The sequence below is a fragment of the Mycteria americana genome, chromosome 2, assembly GCF_035582795.1.
Source record: "Mycteria americana isolate JAX WOST 10 ecotype Jacksonville Zoo and Gardens chromosome 2, USCA_MyAme_1.0, whole genome shotgun sequence".
NCBI lineage: Eukaryota > Metazoa > Chordata > Aves > Ciconiiformes > Ciconiidae > Mycteria > Mycteria americana.
The window spans coordinates 26,611,274-26,631,651 of record NC_134366.1 but is presented as its reverse complement, the minus strand read 5'-3'; the positions used below and the strand labels follow the sequence as shown (position 1 = coordinate 26,631,651).

At 36.4% G+C, this 20,378-nt stretch overlaps 1 protein-coding gene across 3 annotated transcripts in view; it reads right to left on the bottom strand.

The window, feature by feature from the left end:
• Window positions 1-1,449: 1,449 nt before the first annotated feature.
• ANKIB1 (ankyrin repeat and IBR domain containing 1) overlaps window positions 1,450-20,378 on the bottom strand; it is a 97,776-nt gene continuing 78,847 nt past the window's right edge. The window contains exons 10-20 of one of the 3 annotated variants that reach the window (XM_075492805.1): window positions 18,053-18,141; window positions 16,895-17,025; window positions 13,301-13,435; window positions 12,643-12,729; window positions 12,483-12,549; window positions 11,937-12,082; window positions 11,077-11,255; window positions 10,470-10,521; window positions 7,145-7,256; window positions 4,986-5,119; window positions 1,450-4,637 (exon numbers count right to left, since the gene is read on the bottom strand). In XM_075492805.1, coding sequence (XP_075348920.1) covers window positions 3,885-4,637; window positions 4,986-5,119; window positions 7,145-7,256; window positions 10,470-10,521; window positions 11,077-11,255; window positions 11,937-12,082; window positions 12,483-12,549; window positions 12,643-12,729; window positions 13,301-13,435; window positions 16,895-17,025; window positions 18,053-18,141 — 1,885 coding nt within the window. In that variant the 3' untranslated portion in view covers window positions 1,450-3,884. The remainder of the gene's footprint in view (window positions 4,638-4,985; window positions 5,120-7,144; window positions 7,257-10,469; window positions 10,522-11,076; window positions 11,256-11,936; window positions 12,083-12,482; window positions 12,550-12,642; window positions 12,730-13,300; window positions 13,436-16,894; window positions 17,026-18,052; window positions 18,142-20,378) is intronic. The other 2 variants (XM_075492806.1, XM_075492807.1) reach the window with 2 other exon arrangements.

Sequence of the window (20,378 nt, the reverse complement as noted above, 5' to 3'; positions counted from 1 at the left end):
TAAAATAACACCATCCTGTTAACAATTAGCTTTAACATTTTGTTGGTGAGATGTAACCTTAAGTATCTATGAAGAGTTGAGGAAAAAAGGGCTTTGCAGTTAATTTAGGAAACATTTTTTCTTTACTCTGTTACTCTCTTTTTAGTAATTTTTTATGAACTACTTAAATTGTTTTATGTGGTTATATATTTGGAGAATAGTATAAAGTCTACACTTGCTTATTTTTTGAAGTGGAGTGAAAGCATATCATTGCAGAAAGTCAAGCCTTCATTCATTTCTTTGCCCTCATACAAAGACTGCCAGCAAACGTAGCTTTATGCAGTATTTACAGGGGATCCACCTCCTCCTTTTGATGCACATCTTGTGCTTTACTCTTCAGTTAAGAGGACGAGATGGTAAAAATGACACTCAGTGTTCCATCATCACTGGCTTCTCTACATCTTTCAAGTTTCCATATCTGGCTGATCTACAGAAGAGTAATAAGGACAATAAACAGTATATTGTCTAATTCTGAGTAGATTGTCTAGACAATTTTTAGTAAAGAAACTAGCTATCATTATATCCTAGCTATCATAAACATTAAACATGTTTGGCTTCCATTCTTGCCAGCCTCTGTGAGTATTACAGTGGGATGCCTTGTGTGTGCTGGGAGAGAGGAAGAGAAGGAGGAGAAGGTAATAGTGAAATTTCCCTTGATAAACAATCTCTGAAACTGGGCTGTGGGGGCGTCTGATCTTGAAGCATATTGTGATTTTAAACACTTCAGAAAGTATGTTCTAAATTTGTATATCTATTAGTATGTTCTAGCTGCCATAAAACCAAAAATCTCTCTTCTGATACTCACGATCTTAGTAAAACTCAGTACTTGCTAATTGCAGCATATGCAGTGACACCACAGCAGCAGGTGATGCAAAGTGCCTTGCAGTGACTAATCCAACTTTGTACTTTAGATTTTAGAAGCTCTCCAGCATCTTGGCATGCTTGTTGGAGGAAGCTAATTAAATTACTGTAACAATGAACAGAACAGTTTAGTGCCTGTTAATGTAGCAGAGGCAGTCTGGAATTTCCTGGTAACAATGGAGACTGGATATTAAGTGGCACTTAAGTAACACTAATTAACAGGATCTTCCTCTAAAATTAGTCCCCCCACTCTCTGTAGCACCACTATTTGTAATTACAAGGCATTACTCTTTACAAAAAACAAGTGCACAATACGGCTGTAGCAATTAAGACAAAATTGTCTATTTAAGACAAAATTGTCTATTTTAGATTTTGTTTTCAAAGGTTAATGAATATAGGTACCTTATATGTACAAATCAAAACATTCAACTTACTATATGGTCCCCAGCTAATCTGGCACAGGACTGAACATATCCTAAAAATGTCTGTCATCAGTCTTAAGAATCTGCTACTATAAGTCTAAGATGTAATGAGACAGAACGGAATTAGTTTAAGTAATAAATGTTTAATCAAAGAATTTTACATATTATTAACAGCATTCATTTGGCCAAACATCTACATGGTTGTAGTATCCTACTTGTATATAAAGTGGGAATGTATCAAGTATAGACTATGAAAGTGCAAATAACAATTCAAGGTTAGAGTAATTTTTTTACATTATAAAATTAACAGGTTTACAAAATAGTCTTGCCAAACTTTATTTTTGAATTGTAAAGTCAATGACTGTGGTGTTAAAATAAGTACCAAGAAAATACAAATTTAATAGGCTAATTTCATGCTCATAAGAGTAACACGGAAACAATGGATATACTGCACAACCCAACCAAATTACAAAAAACCAGAACCCACAAACTTCACTATCTTCACAGAGAGCACTCTTACATATCTTACTGTAACTTTGCAAGACATCTCAATGCAATACACAATCTTTTTGTGAGAATCTTTCTATTCAGAAATTACAATTCAAGGAAGCTATGTGAGTTGTACAACTTTCAGACCAATTCATGATGACAGCTCACGAAGAACTGTTTTAGTTGAAGGGTTATATACCGTAAAACTATTTAAAATAGGTATTTTTCAAAGATGTCCGAAGGTTCATGATTATGTCAGGAGTAGGGCAGCTAGAGGGAAAATTGGAAAATGATTTGAGATTATTCTGTTCCATTCTCTCTAAAGATGCCTGCAAAATGAACCAGATTTTTATGGGGTAAGGGTAAAATATTCTTATTTCATTTTTTACTAATATGAACCTTGTGACTGCAAGGTTCAAAAGCTGGATTTGCATGAATTAGTTACCAAAACACTCACTTGAACTCACAGTAATCAATACATAAACTTTGCTATCATGACACTTGCCTATACACACTCAGTAGTAATAAACTTTTATATCATATCAACAAATCTCTGGTAACAGTTAAGCAAAACTTAAAATGGAGTGTATGTAATTTGCTCGTGTTATGACAAGTTTTGATTATATGTAATTAAAACAGCCATTTCAACAACTTACTCTAGTTGTAATTACATACTGTACCATTGTATCTCACTAACTGTAGATTTATGCTTTTAAGCAAATCTAAAACCAGTATTTTTTTTTCACGGTACAACAACTAGGAAAAGGGTTTTTTGTGTTTTATTATTATTTTTTTACACTAAACAGTAATCACACAGCAAATGAATATTGTGCAATTGGACAAATACCTAGCAGTGTTTTGTTTATGCAAAAACACTGACTGAACATTTAGTTATTTACTGTAAAGGCAAGGCCATGGGTGGTTTTATGGAGGTCTTTGCAATTAATAGCATAGTTACTCCAGAACAGACACTGAATTTGAATTACTTGTTTAACTGTGGCAACTATCCAGTTGGGTTAGGCAAAGGCACCGTAACATGTTGAGCAGAATGTGTTGTCCGAACTTTAACGGTGGGACTGGCTAATATATGAAAATTCTGTATTCCTATACTTTTACAAAATGTTATCATTAAAAGTAATCGCACTATTAGTGCATAGAATGCTTTGTAGAATTATGAAAACAAAGAACTATGATTGCACTTCCATTAAAGTGTCTCTTAAAATACAGCATAGCTGTTGCTAACTCACTGTATTTTAATATTTAAAATAACTGTTTAACAGCAGCATTAGGTTTTATTAACTTAAGATACAGGCTACATTTAATTAAATGCAGTCACCATGGCAACACATGCCAGTTAAATTTAGAGAAGCAATGCTACCCAGTGGTTTCTTTCACTGCTAAGAATTGTGGGATTAGTTGGATAGAGTAACACTGCACTGTTTCGTTAGGCTACTGCCAGCTAACTATTCACAGTTTGGCACATTCGGACTGTAAATAGACATGAAAAAATCTTTGATTTTAATGGGAAACAATATCCCCTAAAACTTGTTCCTGGAGCAGTACTAAAGAGAAGCATTAAATACCTCCGTTCACACTGCTAACAAAAATGAAAAATGAGTAAGGAAAAGTTATGGAAAACAAAAACAAAACGCAAATGAATTGCTAAATGTTATTTTGGTGAAAGAACGAGTTCTAAAAAACGGAATAAACTATTTCTTAGGAAAACCAACCAAAATAATCAGTGTAAGCCTTTAATCCGTACTTTCAAGTGAAGGATCATCAACCTAAGGCTAAACAGATGCTGCATTGTATTAGGAATGTGGAATACAACCTACTTATTCCTTTTTCTTGAGAGCAAAAAGGCAAATACTACCTAATTAAATGCAAAGGATATTCCTTGAAAGGTTCACATTATTATAAAGAACTACAATTCAAGAGAACTCCTAAATATCCGTTGTTACGTCAGTGGTTACAACTGAGCTGTAATTATGTGGATCAAAGCCTCCATAATGCTTACTCCACATACTGTACCATCTGTCACCGCCATTCATTTACTCCAGATTTAGTTTTTATTCATACCAGATGCACACGTTCAATCCATTCACTTGAGGTTTGAGGAGTATGACTTGAAGTATCTCCTGAAGCATCCAGGGTGCTTGTTACCTCCCTGTTACTATCACCACTTTGTGATACTGTTTCACCTGGAATAATGTTTTCTTCAGAAGTGCTTTCCTCTGTTTGGGTTCCTCTGCCTTCGTTTTTGAGTGCATCCTCAAATAGTGCATGCTCTTCCTGAGGCTCCAGCCCTGTGTCTATAAGATTTGGTTGCCCTGCTGACCCATCTTCAGTACTGGGTTGCTGTGAATCCTCATCTGTTTCTGTACTTGTTGAGGGGATCAGAGCAATACTCTGTGGGTTCATGTCATGAAACCAGGCCATAATATTTCCAAGTAGATTTTCATTGGTATTGGGATCTTGACTGCTGGAATCAGCGTCACTAGATGTTGAGTATAATCCACTTCTTGTATCGCTGCAGGGGTGTGAATGAAGACGATCAGCTGAAAAGGGATCATTGCCTGCACCTAGTCTCATCAGACTGTCACCAAGTTCTAACAGCTCAGAGCTGCTCAAAGCGCCTCTTGGGTTATCTATACTTATGGGAGCAGAGTCCAATCTTGTAGGCAAAGAGGTACCTATTGCTCCTAAAGATGCCTCGTTATTTAGAAAGTCTCTGGTTTCTTCATCTATGGCCAAGCCAGATTCTTGTAATGATAACTGAATAGCTAGCAGGATGTTTGGGTCATCTTCATCCAAAGAACTCAGAGCCTGTGGAAATACATAAGGTTGCTTTCAGAATAAACCTTTCATCTTGCTACATATTTTGGATTAAATGTGATTTGGGCTCAAATCTGAAATTCATTCATTATTCCTACATGTCATTTATCAGAATCAATTTTTACTGACACAGTTGACAACAGAATTTAAAAGGTGACTATTGTTACATTAGTGATTGTTTAGCAATTCTTACCGGTGTAAATGTATAATTTGTTGTCCTAGATTCTCCCTTTCTCATTGAAGAATTAAGAAAATTTGCAGAGACAAAATGACACAGAAAAGCAGAGCAGAGGAAGGCAAGCAAAGCAGAGAGAATGGAAAAGAGATTAGGGGAGATACCTGAAGAGAATCCTGGTTTTCAGAGTGACTGACAGGGGTATAGTCATGAAGCGAAGAGCTGTGCAGAATACCCATAGAAGCTGAACTCACCATGGAGGTGCCATGTCTTCTACTACTGCCACCTTCCTGAGTGTCTGTTTGGGCAATTGAAACAAAAACTGTTGAAGAACCAGTGAGGAAGCCTTCTCCACTATTATTTACTGACAGAATCTCTTCCTTCCTTTTGGATTCCAGCTGTGTAATTTTACTCCTTTATTCACTCTGAATGACATAATCCAAAACACTCCTTCCACACCAGCTCCTACACAGTGGCAAAACACCAGTCCCACTGTTTTAGGAGTGACTGCCTGGTTCATTTGTGCCTTTCTGCTCTCAATACCCTTCTTCTTCTCTTTGAGAGGATGGGGTATGCCATCAGGAGCATGAGCCCATTGGCAGGAGGGGCAAAGTGCTTCTAAGGCACATACATGATTTATGGAAAGTCCTGAAAAATACTGCACATGGACACAATACAGGATGCATTTACAGGTAGATTACAACCAAAGTTTGCCCATTTCTCTATTCTTTTAAGGACAACAAATCAGCTGTAATGTTAACATTACATTAATTTTTACCATAACATTGCAGCACAATTAAGAGTAGAGTCGTTAGTGTATACCTCAGCAATCCCTAACATTGCTGTTGTCTTAACACAACCAACAAAAAAATAGAAGTAAAATGCTGTTTCCAGAAAAACTGCTCTGTAATAAAAATAAATGTAACTCTCTCGACTTCGGAAATGGAATTTTCCACTTCAAAACTCAAAATGAAACTAATTCTCTCTTGCATGCTTTAACAGTATGCACTGGTCATCACTACAATATCCAAGTGTTCAGTCAAATTCTAGTCCTCAAACTAACAAGATGGTTTTGCATTTTACTTGTAACAGGGAAGGACCAAAGCTGACCAAAATTCTTTTTACTGTTTCTAAAATAAAGAATGCATTTGTTTATTTCTCCTCAGTAAAGGATTTCTCTTTTTGTTTTTAAAGGACAAGCTTATGTATAAGACTTAAGTTCATGAGACACAGAGATGAGAGTTTGTGCAGCATGGCTTAGAGACCGAGCACACAACTGGCAGCTCTGAAGAAACAGCGTCACAGTATGATTTGGACTCGAGCTATTTTTGCACCTTTGCAAAAGCTCCTGGCAGAATGGAGACAGCCCAGACGGCCAAGTTACAGTGACCTTAAGCGCCTGCACTACCAGCAGTAGCACTGCTTAGAAGAGCAGCATGCTGGAAGTCGTAGCCCATGCCATCTTGTTTCCTGGCTGTCTTTGCCAATACAGGAGTTTCTGAGCAGGGTTTTGAAATACAGCCTTCTGACTATCTTCTAGCAGGCCTGTAGCAGGGGAACCCTCTTCTACACTCTTTATGCACAACTGGTCCTTTTAATTGGCATAAAAGAGCTGGTATATAGATAAGACTGTCATATGAAGTATGTGCTCTTCAAAATTTCTTCAGAAAAGCAAACCTGCTCTAAATAGCTGAGGAGTCATTAGTGGGAAGATCAATGCATTTCTCTTTAAAAAGAGGAGCAGCCACAATGAAGTCAGCAACACTTCATAGAATCACCATAGAATCATAGAATACCAGGTTGGAAGAGACCTCAAGGATCATCTGATCCAACCTTTCTTGGCAAAAGCACGGCCTAGACAAGATGGCCCAGCACCCTGTCCTGCTGAATCTTATAAGTGTCCAGTGTTGGGGAATCCACCACTTCCCTGGGGAGATTACTCCAATGGCCGATGGTTCGCATTGTGAAAAATTTTCCTCTTGTGTCCCATCGGAATCTGCCCAGGAGTAACTTGTGCCCATTATCCCTCATCTTTTCTACGCGACTCCTTGTAAAAAGGGAGTCTCCATCTTCCTTGTAGCCACCCTTTAAATACTGGAACATGGTGAACAGGGCTGAACAAACGCAGTTCTCTCAGCCTTCAGAAAAGAAGGCTTAGGGGAGACCACATATGAAAATGCAAAAATAAGCCTTTATGTTGTATCCTGGAAAACACAGCAATGTATCTGAAACTTCTTTAAAGTGCATCCACAGAAGAACAAACACTGTGGTCACAATTTCTGAAGTAGGAAGAGAGAAAAAACAGCCCCAGGCAGGAACATACCTAATGTACTCTCACTGGGGTCATCAGGATCCGGAGTATTACTCAGCAGACTGTGCATGTCTCCACGTCGACGCTGTCTATGCCTCCTCCGATACTGAAATTCAGCATATTCCTGCATAAACCAAAGGTTACAAAATACAGGGCAGCATGCAGTAATATTTTTCTGATGTAACAAGCACCACATTTTTATAAAAAATGTGTGATTTTATAGGTTTATTATAAAATCACCTGTTTTCAGAAAAATAAATTGCAAGTTATATCATGCAATGCTTAAAATAAATAATAAAAAAAATCCAAGGTAATCCTAGATCTATAAAACAATGAATTAGCAAAGAAAAATACTTGATGTATTACCGACATTTTAATACTTGCAATCTCCCTTTTTAAAGAGTTCCACATACACATTTTTTGTTTAAAAGCTTCGATGCCAAACTTTATATACACACATATCAACACACTTTTTAATAAATATACACTTAGTGATTTTAGAACTTGAAAACAATTAGTCTGAATTAGAACAATAGATTATCTCAGGGTCCCTGTTGCCAGCAATGGCCAGTAGAAAATAACCTTTGGAAGACTACAGAAAGCTGGCAGATGTACACCGGGACTTGTTATACTTTTCCCAGCCTCCAGGACACTATGGCTCAGGAACTTCTTAAGTCACAGCTGATACTCTTCTACTGAACAGTCTTGGATGATTTTTATTCCATGAATTACAAATCTCCTCTATTTTTGCCTAATTTGAGCTGCTGTTGAGCCATACCATATGGATTTGAACTCCTGCAGCCTGTAATTTTGCACGTTGTGTGTATTTACCAAAGACAGTTTCTATAACATTTATGGAAAAGACTCACTTTTGGCCATATCAAGCTAACATCCCAAGGGTTAATTATCTTAATACTTGGAAATAAATGTTTTGATTTCCATACCTTTCCTAATATTAAGAGACTGATTTTATGGTTTAAGGCAAATTTCCAGATATGCTTTCTGGTTAGTTCAGCTGACACTGAACCTGACTGTGTAGGTAAGATCTCTTGTAAGATTTCTTGTTAATCATTTACACAAGGCAATAAAAATATACACACAGGTACTAGCTCTTCTCTTCGGAAAAGAATATTGCTATTTTCTTCCCTAAACCCCAGGCTGGGAAATCTGTAATCCAAAGGCTGCATTTGGCCAGATGACTTGGGAAAAATAACACTACCATTAGCTTTCCTTTCTTACATTAACTCTTCATCCTAGAATATCTCAACATCTAAAGTATCTAAAATTTAAATCCAGAAGTGTCATTTCTCTTACACAATGACCTTATCAATTTTGATGGTATTATGATGGCATGTTGTCTTTCCATGAAGTGTTTCAGACCAAGTTCTTATGCATAATGACATATGCAAGCCAAAAAGAATAGTCACAAAATGATCAGTGTGGGCAGATTTTTATCTATGTAAGAAGATCCATGAAAATTGTAAGAACATAAAAATAGCTGTACTGGACCAGACAAAAGGTCCATTTAGCCCAATATTCTGTCTTCAACAGTGGTTAGTAGTAGATGCTTGTTAGCCTACAGAACAGCATAAAACCCAAGGCAAACATGAAGTGATTCTTCTCTAAAATATTCTTCCAGCTCCTAGGGAGCTCAGGGATTTTCTAAATGGAAGGCGGTGCCCCAAAAACCAGAATCAAATCTTGATATGAAACAATATAACTTAATTATTTTAAAAATATGTAATTATATAACTATGAATTGGATATGGAATAATGATAAGTGATCACTGAACACTAAGATTTATTAGTCATATCAGATCTTATCTCTTATCTGTTTGCAATAAAATAATAGATTTTACCAATAGCCATTTAACTTGTGGTTGCTTTTTAACCTTTAGAAAGATATCTTGATTACTACTGATAAAATTTTACTTCTGATTACTTGGAACAATTTTATACATGTGAACAAAAGGAGTTTTACTTTTATTGGGTAGGAACACCATGGTTTCACATAATAGTCTACAACAAGCAGCGTTGCTTGCTAAAGCCAGTAAGATTTTGTTTTCTGTAATAATCTGGCATACACAGACATTCTACTACTTGTCAGTAATAGTACAGCTCTGTGTCAAAAATTTTGTAGTGAAATTCACTAAAATAAACAAAGATGACCATCATTCATTCTACAAAATTCCTTTAGCATAGGTGGTTGCAAGTATCCTTGATAGCTACGTAGCAAAGAAACCAACTTGCATCATACAGTGCCACATTTAGGCAAATCACAAAAACTCATAAGCAATCATCTAAGCATGACTGCAATGGCACCTACTGCTAAATAGCTGATCAACATATTTCTTACCAGCTTTTTCTCATATCCAGTTCCACTGATGATACAGTAACATCACAATGAGTTTGACATTATCAAATGTGGAATTATTTCAAAAGAAAGGACTAGAGGAACTAGACAGGAGAAGCAAGTTGATCTTTTGTAGAGAAGCAAGCTATTTTCTCACCAGCGTGATGCTCACCAACAACAATAGCAAAGGAAATATATAGAAAAAGTACATGGAGTTTTCCAGGATGCTTTAAAATGACTAGCTAGAAAGAAAACAGCACCAAGGAAATGTTGACATGAAGTTTCCTTCCTAACGGAATGCTTTAATGTTCTCAAAATATTAAATAAAAATTAAGATGATAAAGGATAGCTTTGTAGGAAGCTTCTCATATTTCAGTGCAGAGTCTTGAAAATTATTTACTCTTTCCCATATATAGATAGTGGAATATTCACTTTAAAAATTACAATTTTCATTCTTGGTTAAGTAGCAGTAATTCATCTCATTTGAGTACGCAATTTCCATCCCACTTCAATACATAACAATTAAAAAGGCTAACAATATTTAGGTGTATGCCTGTATGTTTTTGTTGGATTGTTACAGAAGGATGGAAATTTCTTAGACTTTTTGTCAAATTGTGCTGAATTGATGTTGCATTCAAAAGTAATCTACACAATTTCATATATTTATTACTTGAAGGTTCCTCAGCACATAGACACCAGTTTATATACAATTTTAAAACTGGTTATGTACTTGGAAAATGATGAATATAACATAACTTGTCTAATGCCCCCTTAAATAGCTATAGCCATGTTAGAGGCATTGTTTACAGTCATTGCACAATTAGCTATGCATATATTTCCTTCTATTGTGAAATAAATAAAATGGTAAGCTTAAACCAACTTGAAATGCTTTGAATCAAAATAAGGAAGCTCTTCATGCAGAATGCAATCATACCTGCTAGAATATGCAGAACTAAGTTAAAAAAATAAAAAGAAATAGTTTACCTCGGGGGATGCAAATCCTAAATATTCCCAATCCCATGTTCCACCAGCAAAGCTATAAAATGAAGAGATATACCATAAAATTTAGAAGTAGAACAAAGTATGAACAACCTCCAAAGCTTCAAAACCTATCAACATCTAAAAAGCAGTGCAATTGTAACTCTCTAAACTTAGCAAGTCTTCTGCTTTAATTCTTACCTCAAAATTAATTTAGAAAACCATACAATTAAATTGTTGACTAATCCAGAACTGCTTGATATTTTTAGCAAATACTTACAGATTTTTGGAGTGTACTAGGTATTTAGTGACAATCTTGAAGGAAAAAAAGTGAAATGGAAGCCACGACGTCTAATCATTAATATATCACAAATGGGGAAGCAATTTAGGCCGCAACATAGAGAGCAGTGACTCTCAAATACATTTTTCCTCAGTGAAAAGCTGTAATTCCACAAGGATCAAATGCCCAAGAAAATGTCACTATCTGGTGATTTACGACCACCACGTTTATCAGCTCCACTTTACCTCACTGTCAAAGAATGACAGTGGATTCACGCACTTTGGCAGCTATCAGTGAACTCTTCTGACGTGCACAGTATTTTGTTTGGATTACCTGCGCCTGGGTGCTTCTGGCGAGTCTGCAGGAGCAACACCACGGGCCACAGAGGCCAGGAACTCTTGCCGTTTCTGCTGCACAAGACAAGCTGCACGGATTATTTTATGGCGAGGAGTCCGAAGGTAAGGCCTGTTCACTTTCTGTGCAAGGTCTTCAGTGACCATTTCTAGGTCTGTCTGCAATAGTTAACAAATACAGAATAAAATAATTTTGCAATGAAATGAAAATCGGGTAGAGCTCTACACTATAAATACTGAGCACAATGATATGCATTTTTCTGGAAATACCATTTGAAATACCAAAATACCCCAAAATGTCTGCCCTTCTAGCCTACCCCTTTACTGACCTAAATGCTGCCCTCCAGCTTGGAGTAGGGCTTCCCTGCACTCACACATATTGCACATCTTCAAGGGGCCCTAAAGGAAAGGAAAGGAGGCAGCAGCCCCTGCCGCTGATGCCAGTGCTTCCCAGGCACTCCCCAGTTTTGCTCCCACCCACTTGTCAGATACATTATTAGGAAAAGATAGGAAAGAGGTGCTAGAGAAGGAGATGAAGACTGAAGCTAAAATGTTATCCTCAGAAAGCAGATTAACAGTAAATAATTTTCTTTCTTTCCCCTTCCACTTGTCCTTATCCCTTTCCTTTTTCAGTGAAGTGTTGTTTTTCATTCGTTCTAAAATTGAACTAAAAGCTGCTGTGTCACAGGGTAATAAAAATGCACTAATTTTCCAAACTTGGTTACAAATACAAAAACGGTACATCAGTTTTACAGTACAAAAATGGCAAAAAGACACCAATAGCTAATATTAAAAAAAAAAAAAGTAACATTAGAAAAGCAAAATATATGCATGTATTACCTGCATAAGTTCAAATATTTCTTTCTTTGTGCTTTTAGGCTCCAAAAAGAATCCATACGGATAAGAACACTTAAGAATGCGGCGAGTTTTTAGAAGCTCTTGCACTGCATCTTCAATGAATGTGGTATCAGGACAGCCTCCCTCAGCTGTAAGATGAAACAAGCATTGTGCAAATATTTTCCTGCTGATGTCAGCATTTCTTTTAGGGTAAGAGTTTTCCTCCAAAATAAAATTTACATGCATGTCAGTTTAATATTTTTCAAGTAAACAGCAGCAGGTTCTCAATGACTACACAGTGTTCTTACTAAAAGAAGTAAGCACAGAATATGAGCTTCTTCCTTACTAATGCTACTTTCTCCTTGAGTCTTTGGAATAGGTAAGATTTACTGTACATTTAGCTTTCATCCACTGCTTATGAATTCTAGTACCGGAGGGATCACATCACACAGCAGATTGATTTGAGCTCTATCCAAAAAAAAAAAAGTTTAGCCATAACAGAGTTGATTGGATTTCAAATCAAATTCATAGATCACAGCAAATACTTACTTCCACTGAGAGCTTTACTCAACTGCTCCATCTTTTCTTTGGCTGTTTTTAGAAGGCGCTGTTCTAACTAGAAAAAGAAAACAAATAAAATACAGTAAGATAATTATTTCTGGATTAATAAAATAGAAACAAAAATTAGTAAAAATGGCTTGACCCACACCTGGTAGCTAAGTTCATGGTTCTTAAATCTTGTGTAATAGTGCATAAACCTATCAAGCTCTTGAAATCTTCTATGCTTCTTTTCAGCCTGGAAAATAATGCGGAAACAAAAGAAACCAGGATAAATCTTATGATTTAATTTAGCAATCACTATTAGATATAATTACATAACCAACTGTTTCTATTCCCACTACACATAAAGTATTGTACACAATGCTGATGAGTGTCATGTAAGTAAAGAGACAAATATAATTTTTGAAATTCACAAGTCTGCAAATACCGTAGCCAAAGAGTTGATACACTGTGTGCGCATGCTATTTAAGCAGACTTTCCAAATGCCAAAATTAAGGCATCTCTTCTGTAGTGCACAGCAACTAATTACAGTACCAGCATACCCATTTCACAAAAGGAAACCATGACACAGAGAAGTAAAATTATTTGAGTAAAGGCACCAGTGGTTGTTACCAAAGCCAAAAGCAGAATCAAATCTTATGTTTCTATCCACAAATAAGCAGTGTTTTCTTTCTGTCTCTTTGATATATTTAAGGTTGTATTTTTCCATTTAGAACTCGGTTTTGGAAGAATTTTGATGAAACTTAACCTAAATAGAAAATTGGAGCCTTAGTGCTATTTTTCAAACACACATATTCATTTGTTACCTCTACTGTCATCTCCTTGGACTGTTCCTCTACATGTTGAATAACCTCATAGCGAGTGCATCTGTAGTAGCCTCCAGTGGAAGAGCTGTGCTTCTTCCATTCTTCTAAGCATATCCAGCAAAAGTCATATTTGCACTTCAGAAAAAAAAGGAACAAGGGGGAAAAAAAGAAGTTGATACATTATAGATTTGCAGTTATGCATCATTATTCCTCCCTGAACAACTGGACTAACATCACTCTGAGTGTGCTTATGGTCAAAAAAAATTTTTGAGGAGTCTCTTTCCTATTTTACCTACTACAGAAGATCTGGGTTATCAAACCATGTCAGTCATAAGTTTTGTTCCCTGGATCACAAGATTGTGTTAGCTCTACAAGTTAAGTTTTAAGTGGATGAAATAAATCAAATGATAAATACAGCTGGTCAGGCCTGGTTTTTTGTTATTGTTTTAAAGAAAGACAGTCCCATTTTTTAAGCAACGCAGAAACTGTTCATAAGAAAGAGTGAATTTTTTCCTAATATCACTTAAAAAAATGTGATTACTGGTATTTTTGTCATGTGGTGTTCCTGATGCAAAATATTAATAACAACTACTAAAGCAAGAGAGAAGAAACCTGAACATAAGCTTTGAAGAGTGATTACTTCAAGGTGAGCCTTTTCTGCATTGACTGAGTAGAGAGCTTTCAAAATAGGTAACACCTGACAAGGAGATCTGACTTATACAGGCTTCTCTGCATCAGAGAAGATCAAACTGTATTAAATACTCTCAACTCAGCACTGAGTTCTCAGCTAGTATATTTCAAAATAATTGGAAGCTTATTTATGGATGGATGGGCAAAAGACTTTACGACTTGGTGAATCCTGTTTATCTGTTTTACTGAAAAAACAGGTAATCCTGAAAAAACAAAGCAAACATTTACATTAATTAATACGAAGCCATTAATATTATTATTGGAATTTGATAAATTAAGTTGCATTTTTTCTCTCTTTGATAAGTTTAACCTTTCCAGGAATACGTAGTCCATACCAGGTGTGTTTATCAGTAGCTGTTTTATACAATCAGTTAGATATATTGCAGGAAGAAATGAAATCTAATTCTTGCACTGTACTTTTGCTAATTGTGTCTCACCAGCAGTGCTGATTTTCTTCTAAAAAGCAATGCAGACTAGGGTATTTCTTCTTGTTATTGTGCTGTACCTTCTTTATTCTTAAACATTTTTTTGAAGCTGCTTGCTTATAAAAAATGGTAAGATGAGTGCTGAGAATGAAGCATGAGAATAATTGTGTATAAAAGTGTTAAGTGTGTATCACTCTATCATTTGCCTATCATTCAAAACCACTCATATTCACTATAAGAAAAAAATCATTACAAAATATTAAAAATACAGTATGAAACAAGTTGTTTCACAAGCAACAGAACTAATAAAGCTTGCCTTCCTATTAATTTATGTGTATATGCTCCCACTGCAATAATCTCACCTCTCCCAAATTATCTCCCTCCATGATCACTCCATTATATATATCTTCTAATCTCTCCCATCTCCAAAAGCCTCCTCAAAAAGCCAATATTCACCCAGTGTTCCTAGACCCTCCTCCAATGTCTCAGTCTCATTAAACATTCAAAACCACACCATCTGTTTCTACACATCTCCCAAAAGCCTGAGCTGTTTTATGTGCCTTTATGATCACCTAGTCATGCAGCAGCACCGCCTAGGCTTAAAAATCACATCTGCTGCATGGCTACTCTCTGAAGCAAGCAGAAGAGGTAATTGCTAAGCAGGTAACTGCTGAGTAGGTATTTCAGCCTCTCTCTTGGTGGCAGTACAAATTAAGTCTCTGCACCATACAGCTACCAAGTTTCATGAAACTTGCACTAATTTAATATCCATGAACCCCCTTCCTGTTCCTTCGTATCTGGTTCAAAGTACCCAGAAGGTTGAAAAGCTACTACAGCTAGGGGAGTGAGAGAGCAGGACTACCTAAGTCTTGTCTCCTTAGAAACTGGGCTCATAAAACAGTAAGATGTCTGCGTAAGTATAGAAATGTGATTTTATGAGTAAAGAGTATCCTCCTCTACACCAAGGTACATGCTAGCTTCTAAGAGGCACTCGTAGCTCATGGAGGCTTGAGCAGGCTGCAGCAAAGGCAGAAGCACCATCACAGACCCTTACTTCAGTGGAGAAAGAGACAAGTGAGGTGACCACTATACCTTGTGTCTGAGCCCTGCAATGAGCTTGAGGATACCCTTCCTCTCCTTCCTCACTAGGTTGAGGGAAGGCAGCTTCTGTTTGCAGCGATTTCTCCACCACAAAAGGAATCTGAGCGTTTTAAGAACACTTTAAGCTGTTTATTGAGGCACAGCATCAAAGAAGAAAAGAGAAGTGTGGTTGTCAGCCAGTGCCTCAGAATGGTACTGAATTAAATTATCTACATTCAACAGTGTTTAATGGCCAAAGTCTTCTCCAGCCTGAAGCCATACTTTTGTTCGATTGACATGAGCTCAGTGGCAAAAGCTGCAACAAATATACCTTTTACAGTTTTTAGCACTATGGAATTTATGAGCTCTTTTGAAAATCATTTAAGAAAAAAACCAACCAAAACAGCAAACTTGGCATAAACCAAAGTGGAGGAGAATCTGTTCTCTGCTGCCACAGACAAAACCAAAGAAATGACACCAAAACCAGCCCTGACCTTCAAGTCACATCACAGAGAGAATATGTGATGACATTATAAAGAAAATGGGATCTGCATAGCAATGGAGAGAGACTAACACATTTCCAGAAAAATAAAGAGAATTACTTTCTACATCTCTTAGCTTTTTATTGGAGGCCAACTATGTCAAGTGTGTGCTACTTTCTTATTTTTAATGATGCTCCTCGAAGCATCATTAGCTGTAATTATATAAGATATTTCTGACATAAGGAATCAGTATTCTAAATATGCTGCTTTTAACTAATTCGAGAGAAAAAGCATTCTCAAATGATACTGAACTCATGGCAAAAAATATTTTTTCTATTTCGGTAGCACAGTGCAAACTCATGACTAAATTTTTGGCTGCTGTCACCAATAAGTTTCTTTTGGAATTACTCTTTGCTGTCTTTTCATTCCTACTGATCAATTCCTGTTTACAGTTTTCCATTTAAAACTTCTCTGTTTTGTTGCTATGTTAGAGAAATAATGCAAAAGAAAAATGCAGTAAGGCAAAACCTTCATCAGAGCTTACGATTCCTTAAAATGTTTCATCTTCTGCCAACTTAAAATGTTCTTTATCTTCTACATTATTAATGATGATTAAACTATCAATTATTTCTGTTTCCTTAAGTTTCATACTGTATTGCCAGTAATTCTTAGGTGTTTATGAAATTTCGATCATTAGAGTGTTCACCTGCCAGCCAAACAGATTTCACTAAATATGAAACGTTTTCTAAATACATGTAACCCACCATTTGTCAATTATCTAATTCTTGCAACAGGTTCCATTAGATCTCAGGCATGACGTTCAGAGGTTTTGGAAGTCCGTGCTCCTAAGACGTATACATGACATACACAGCCTGAATTATGGTTTCACAACAAATTATATGAAAGGTCTTTCTTACCTTTGCACATTGCATGTGATTGCAGCCCTCATTCTTCTGAATTGGAGATTTGCAGTTGGCACATGGTTTGGAGTTCGTTAGTAACCACAGGCAGTTGGCAGCATCTTCATATGCCTCACTCACTCCCACAACTTTTTGAGGGTGACAGGAGGATATGGAGCATGCAAAAACAGAGAAGTTGAAATTGTACTTGTGTAATCTTTTGTGAAAATCAGATTAGGAAAGATATATGTTTACCTGTTTCTTGATAGAATATCGTAATTCTTCACTATATATTTCTCACATATAAAAATATATACATTTTCTAATCTATACATATTATATATAATATTATTACACATATTATTTCTATATATTTCCACACATATATTTCTATACAAATTTATATATATTATATATTACATATATAATATGTAAATAAGCAAATACATATATGAGAAAAATTGGCATAGTTTGACAGAGTATGGTGTATTTTGCCTCTTTATAACATTTTCTGTGCTTTCCAGAATATTTATAACATATTATGGAAAGGCTCTGAACTGTGGTAACCAAGTTAAGTTAGTATTTATTCAAATTACTGTTAATTTTTAATTTTTTTGTTTCTGTTGACCAAGAAAATGTCTGTCCTGTGTAAACCCAACCTTTATTAGTTTTCGCAGTAAAAGTTATTTATCATTAAGCCGTTCCCCACAATTCCCTTGCAATTCACCCTCAACCTTACTATTATTATCACCTGTTGGCTTGAATTAGTTTTAAAGCACACAAACAACCGCATGAACACAACTCAAACAGAAGTTGAGACTGGGCTAAAAGATTTTAAATTGACCAGGACAAATAAACTCATATTCAGGAATAAATCAATTAATTAATGAAACAAAGCTGTAAGAGGAAGGCAAAAGAGTTTTGTATGCCCTGACTGAACCACACGCGGATTTATGGGGAGGAATGGTTTAAAGAGAACAGTCTACCACTAGTGCTGCCTAATATGCAGTTAAAGTGTGAAGCAGCCTCTCATTCAAGGGTTTAATTTTCTTCCCCTTTTGCCCTATTTTTCAACCAATGTAGAGTTTTTAATTAATGCAATTAAAAAATCCCTCTAAAACCAAAAGATAACAACAACAGCAAAAAAAATTAATCCCCCCCAAGCACGACTCTTACGTTCTTCTGGTTTCATTTCAGATATTTTCTGTAGCCAGTCCTTCCACGTTTGGCAGTCACAAGGTTCATGTGCTTCACCAAGACATTCCCTGAAAATGAAGGTGTATACACAATAACTTATCATTTAGAGATTTAGAATTAAAGTTAAAATTGGTTCATGCTAAAAAACATGGAAACTTATCAAGACACGCTCAAACTTTAATTAAGTCAGGAAGATAAAAAGCCATTCAATTAGCATTATTTTAAAATACTCTTAGACTACTTGCTTACAAGCATAGATGACCATCATTAAGATTAATAAAGAATTTAAATGAGACAGGAAAGGAAAGCAGCTTTTTAAAATTACAATCTGAAATAAATCAGCTAGTTTGCAGTTTGTTTGAGTTATGCCCGGGTACTATTTTAGTGCCACAAAAAGTGCTAGTATAGCTTCTGTGATAAAGCAAAACCAGAATAAAGAGATTATCCAAAACTAGGTAGTTTGCTATAGCTGAAATGCATTTCATGTAGAATTACTTGCATCTATTCAGTTGTAATAATTAATCTTTAACTAGATTCAAGCTTTCAATCTAGAACAAGATGGATCTTGTTGAGATGATGCAAGATGGATCTTGAAAGCTTGATCTAGCCCTTCAGCACCAGCATCAAGTATTTATGGATGTTTACTGTTTCCACCATAGTCTCTTAAATGGGGGCTTTAACTTAGTTACATGGACACAGTGGAGAAATTAGTCCCTTGAGTTTCTCTTGAAGTTACTACTAGCTTTAAAGGATGACAATCACTACTACACAGGGGCAGATATAAGGCTTCCAGAAGGTGCTTGGGGGTAGATGTGTCGATATGGACTCCGGATTTGTAATGACTCCCTTTTTTACTGGAAAGGCAGCAAATAGCCTCAGACATCTGCCACATCAAACAAAACAATTCAGAGGGAGTATATTTCAGATGGGCACCAGCTGCCTCAGAGCATACGCAAGTTTTCTGCAGATCCAATGGTGAACTGCTTTCTGCAGTGCAGATTCAGAAACTACCTCAATACTCTTCTGATCGCTCTTGTCCACATCTTAAGCAGGAATGCAGGAAGAAAGAAAAGGTTACGGCAACAGTTTTTCACTTTTTTCCCACTAGCTAGTCTGCTATCAAACCAGCTTAAATTTACTACACAAAGACCCCTGGTTTGGAGATACTTAAGATTTGTAGCTGGGAAAGATTGTACTGGAATGAATAACTAGCCTGTAATAAGGCAATCACAGCCCTGGTTGAAAACCGACACCTTTCACTTCTGTGGGACAGTAGTACACTTCAATCATTGACTTCAAGAGAGCCAAGACCTCTCACACAGTATTTGTTCCCAGAAAGGACGGAAATTAGCAAAAATTAACTTTAACAAAATCAGTTGTAAGTTAAAAGCTGACAGTAAATCTATTACTCGGTGGGGGGAAAGGTTGTGTCTTTGATGTTTTCAAATGTGTAAATTTATGGATTTTTAATGAAGTGCAATCATATATATACCATGTATCTGTATCTAGATCTATATCTATATGATAGTCACAACAGAGTGTTAAAGAAAAACTTCTCATGGAAGAAGTTCTTTCCTCAGCCCACCCCAAAACAAGGATTTTTATACTGGCATGCCATTTCACTAGAGTAAGATCATTGAACCTATTGCTCATAAAAATTTTTATGAAACAAAGTTGTATTTTGGATAGAATCATAGAATCATTAAGGTTGGAAAAGACCTCTAGGATCATCTAGTCCAACCATGAACCCAACCCAACAAAAGACAGGGAGTCTTTTGCAATAGACTCCTTGACAGCACTGAATGAAGGGAACTAACGCCAAACGGCTGTGACAACAGCATTAGCCTCCCCAGAATGCCTCCCTCAATACTCAGCAGGATCATTTATTTGAAGGTGCAGTACATACTTAACAAAATTGTAGCAAGTTTCACCAAGTTAAAATACATGGAAGGGCTAAAAGCATCGTCCAAGAAGAATGTGGTTCTGGATTTTCTTTCCCCTCATGATAATATCTGTATCATATAATGAATTTTGAATCAAAACAGCAAAACACTCTTGCAACTTATAATTGGCTTCCCAAGTGCACCTGAAGAGATGTCTCTCCCACAGGACGAGACTCTGCCCCTTGTCTCCATCTAGAATGAAAGGAGTGAGGACTTACGGTGCAAAACTAAGTGTGCGCTGCCTGCTATGACTACTTTCCAGAAGTGTCTGCTCGCTGCAATTCCTTGTGCTTCTGAAACAGCATGAAGGGGTTCTAATACGTTGAACGTATCTGATGATACCCAGATGTAGCATTTGTGCA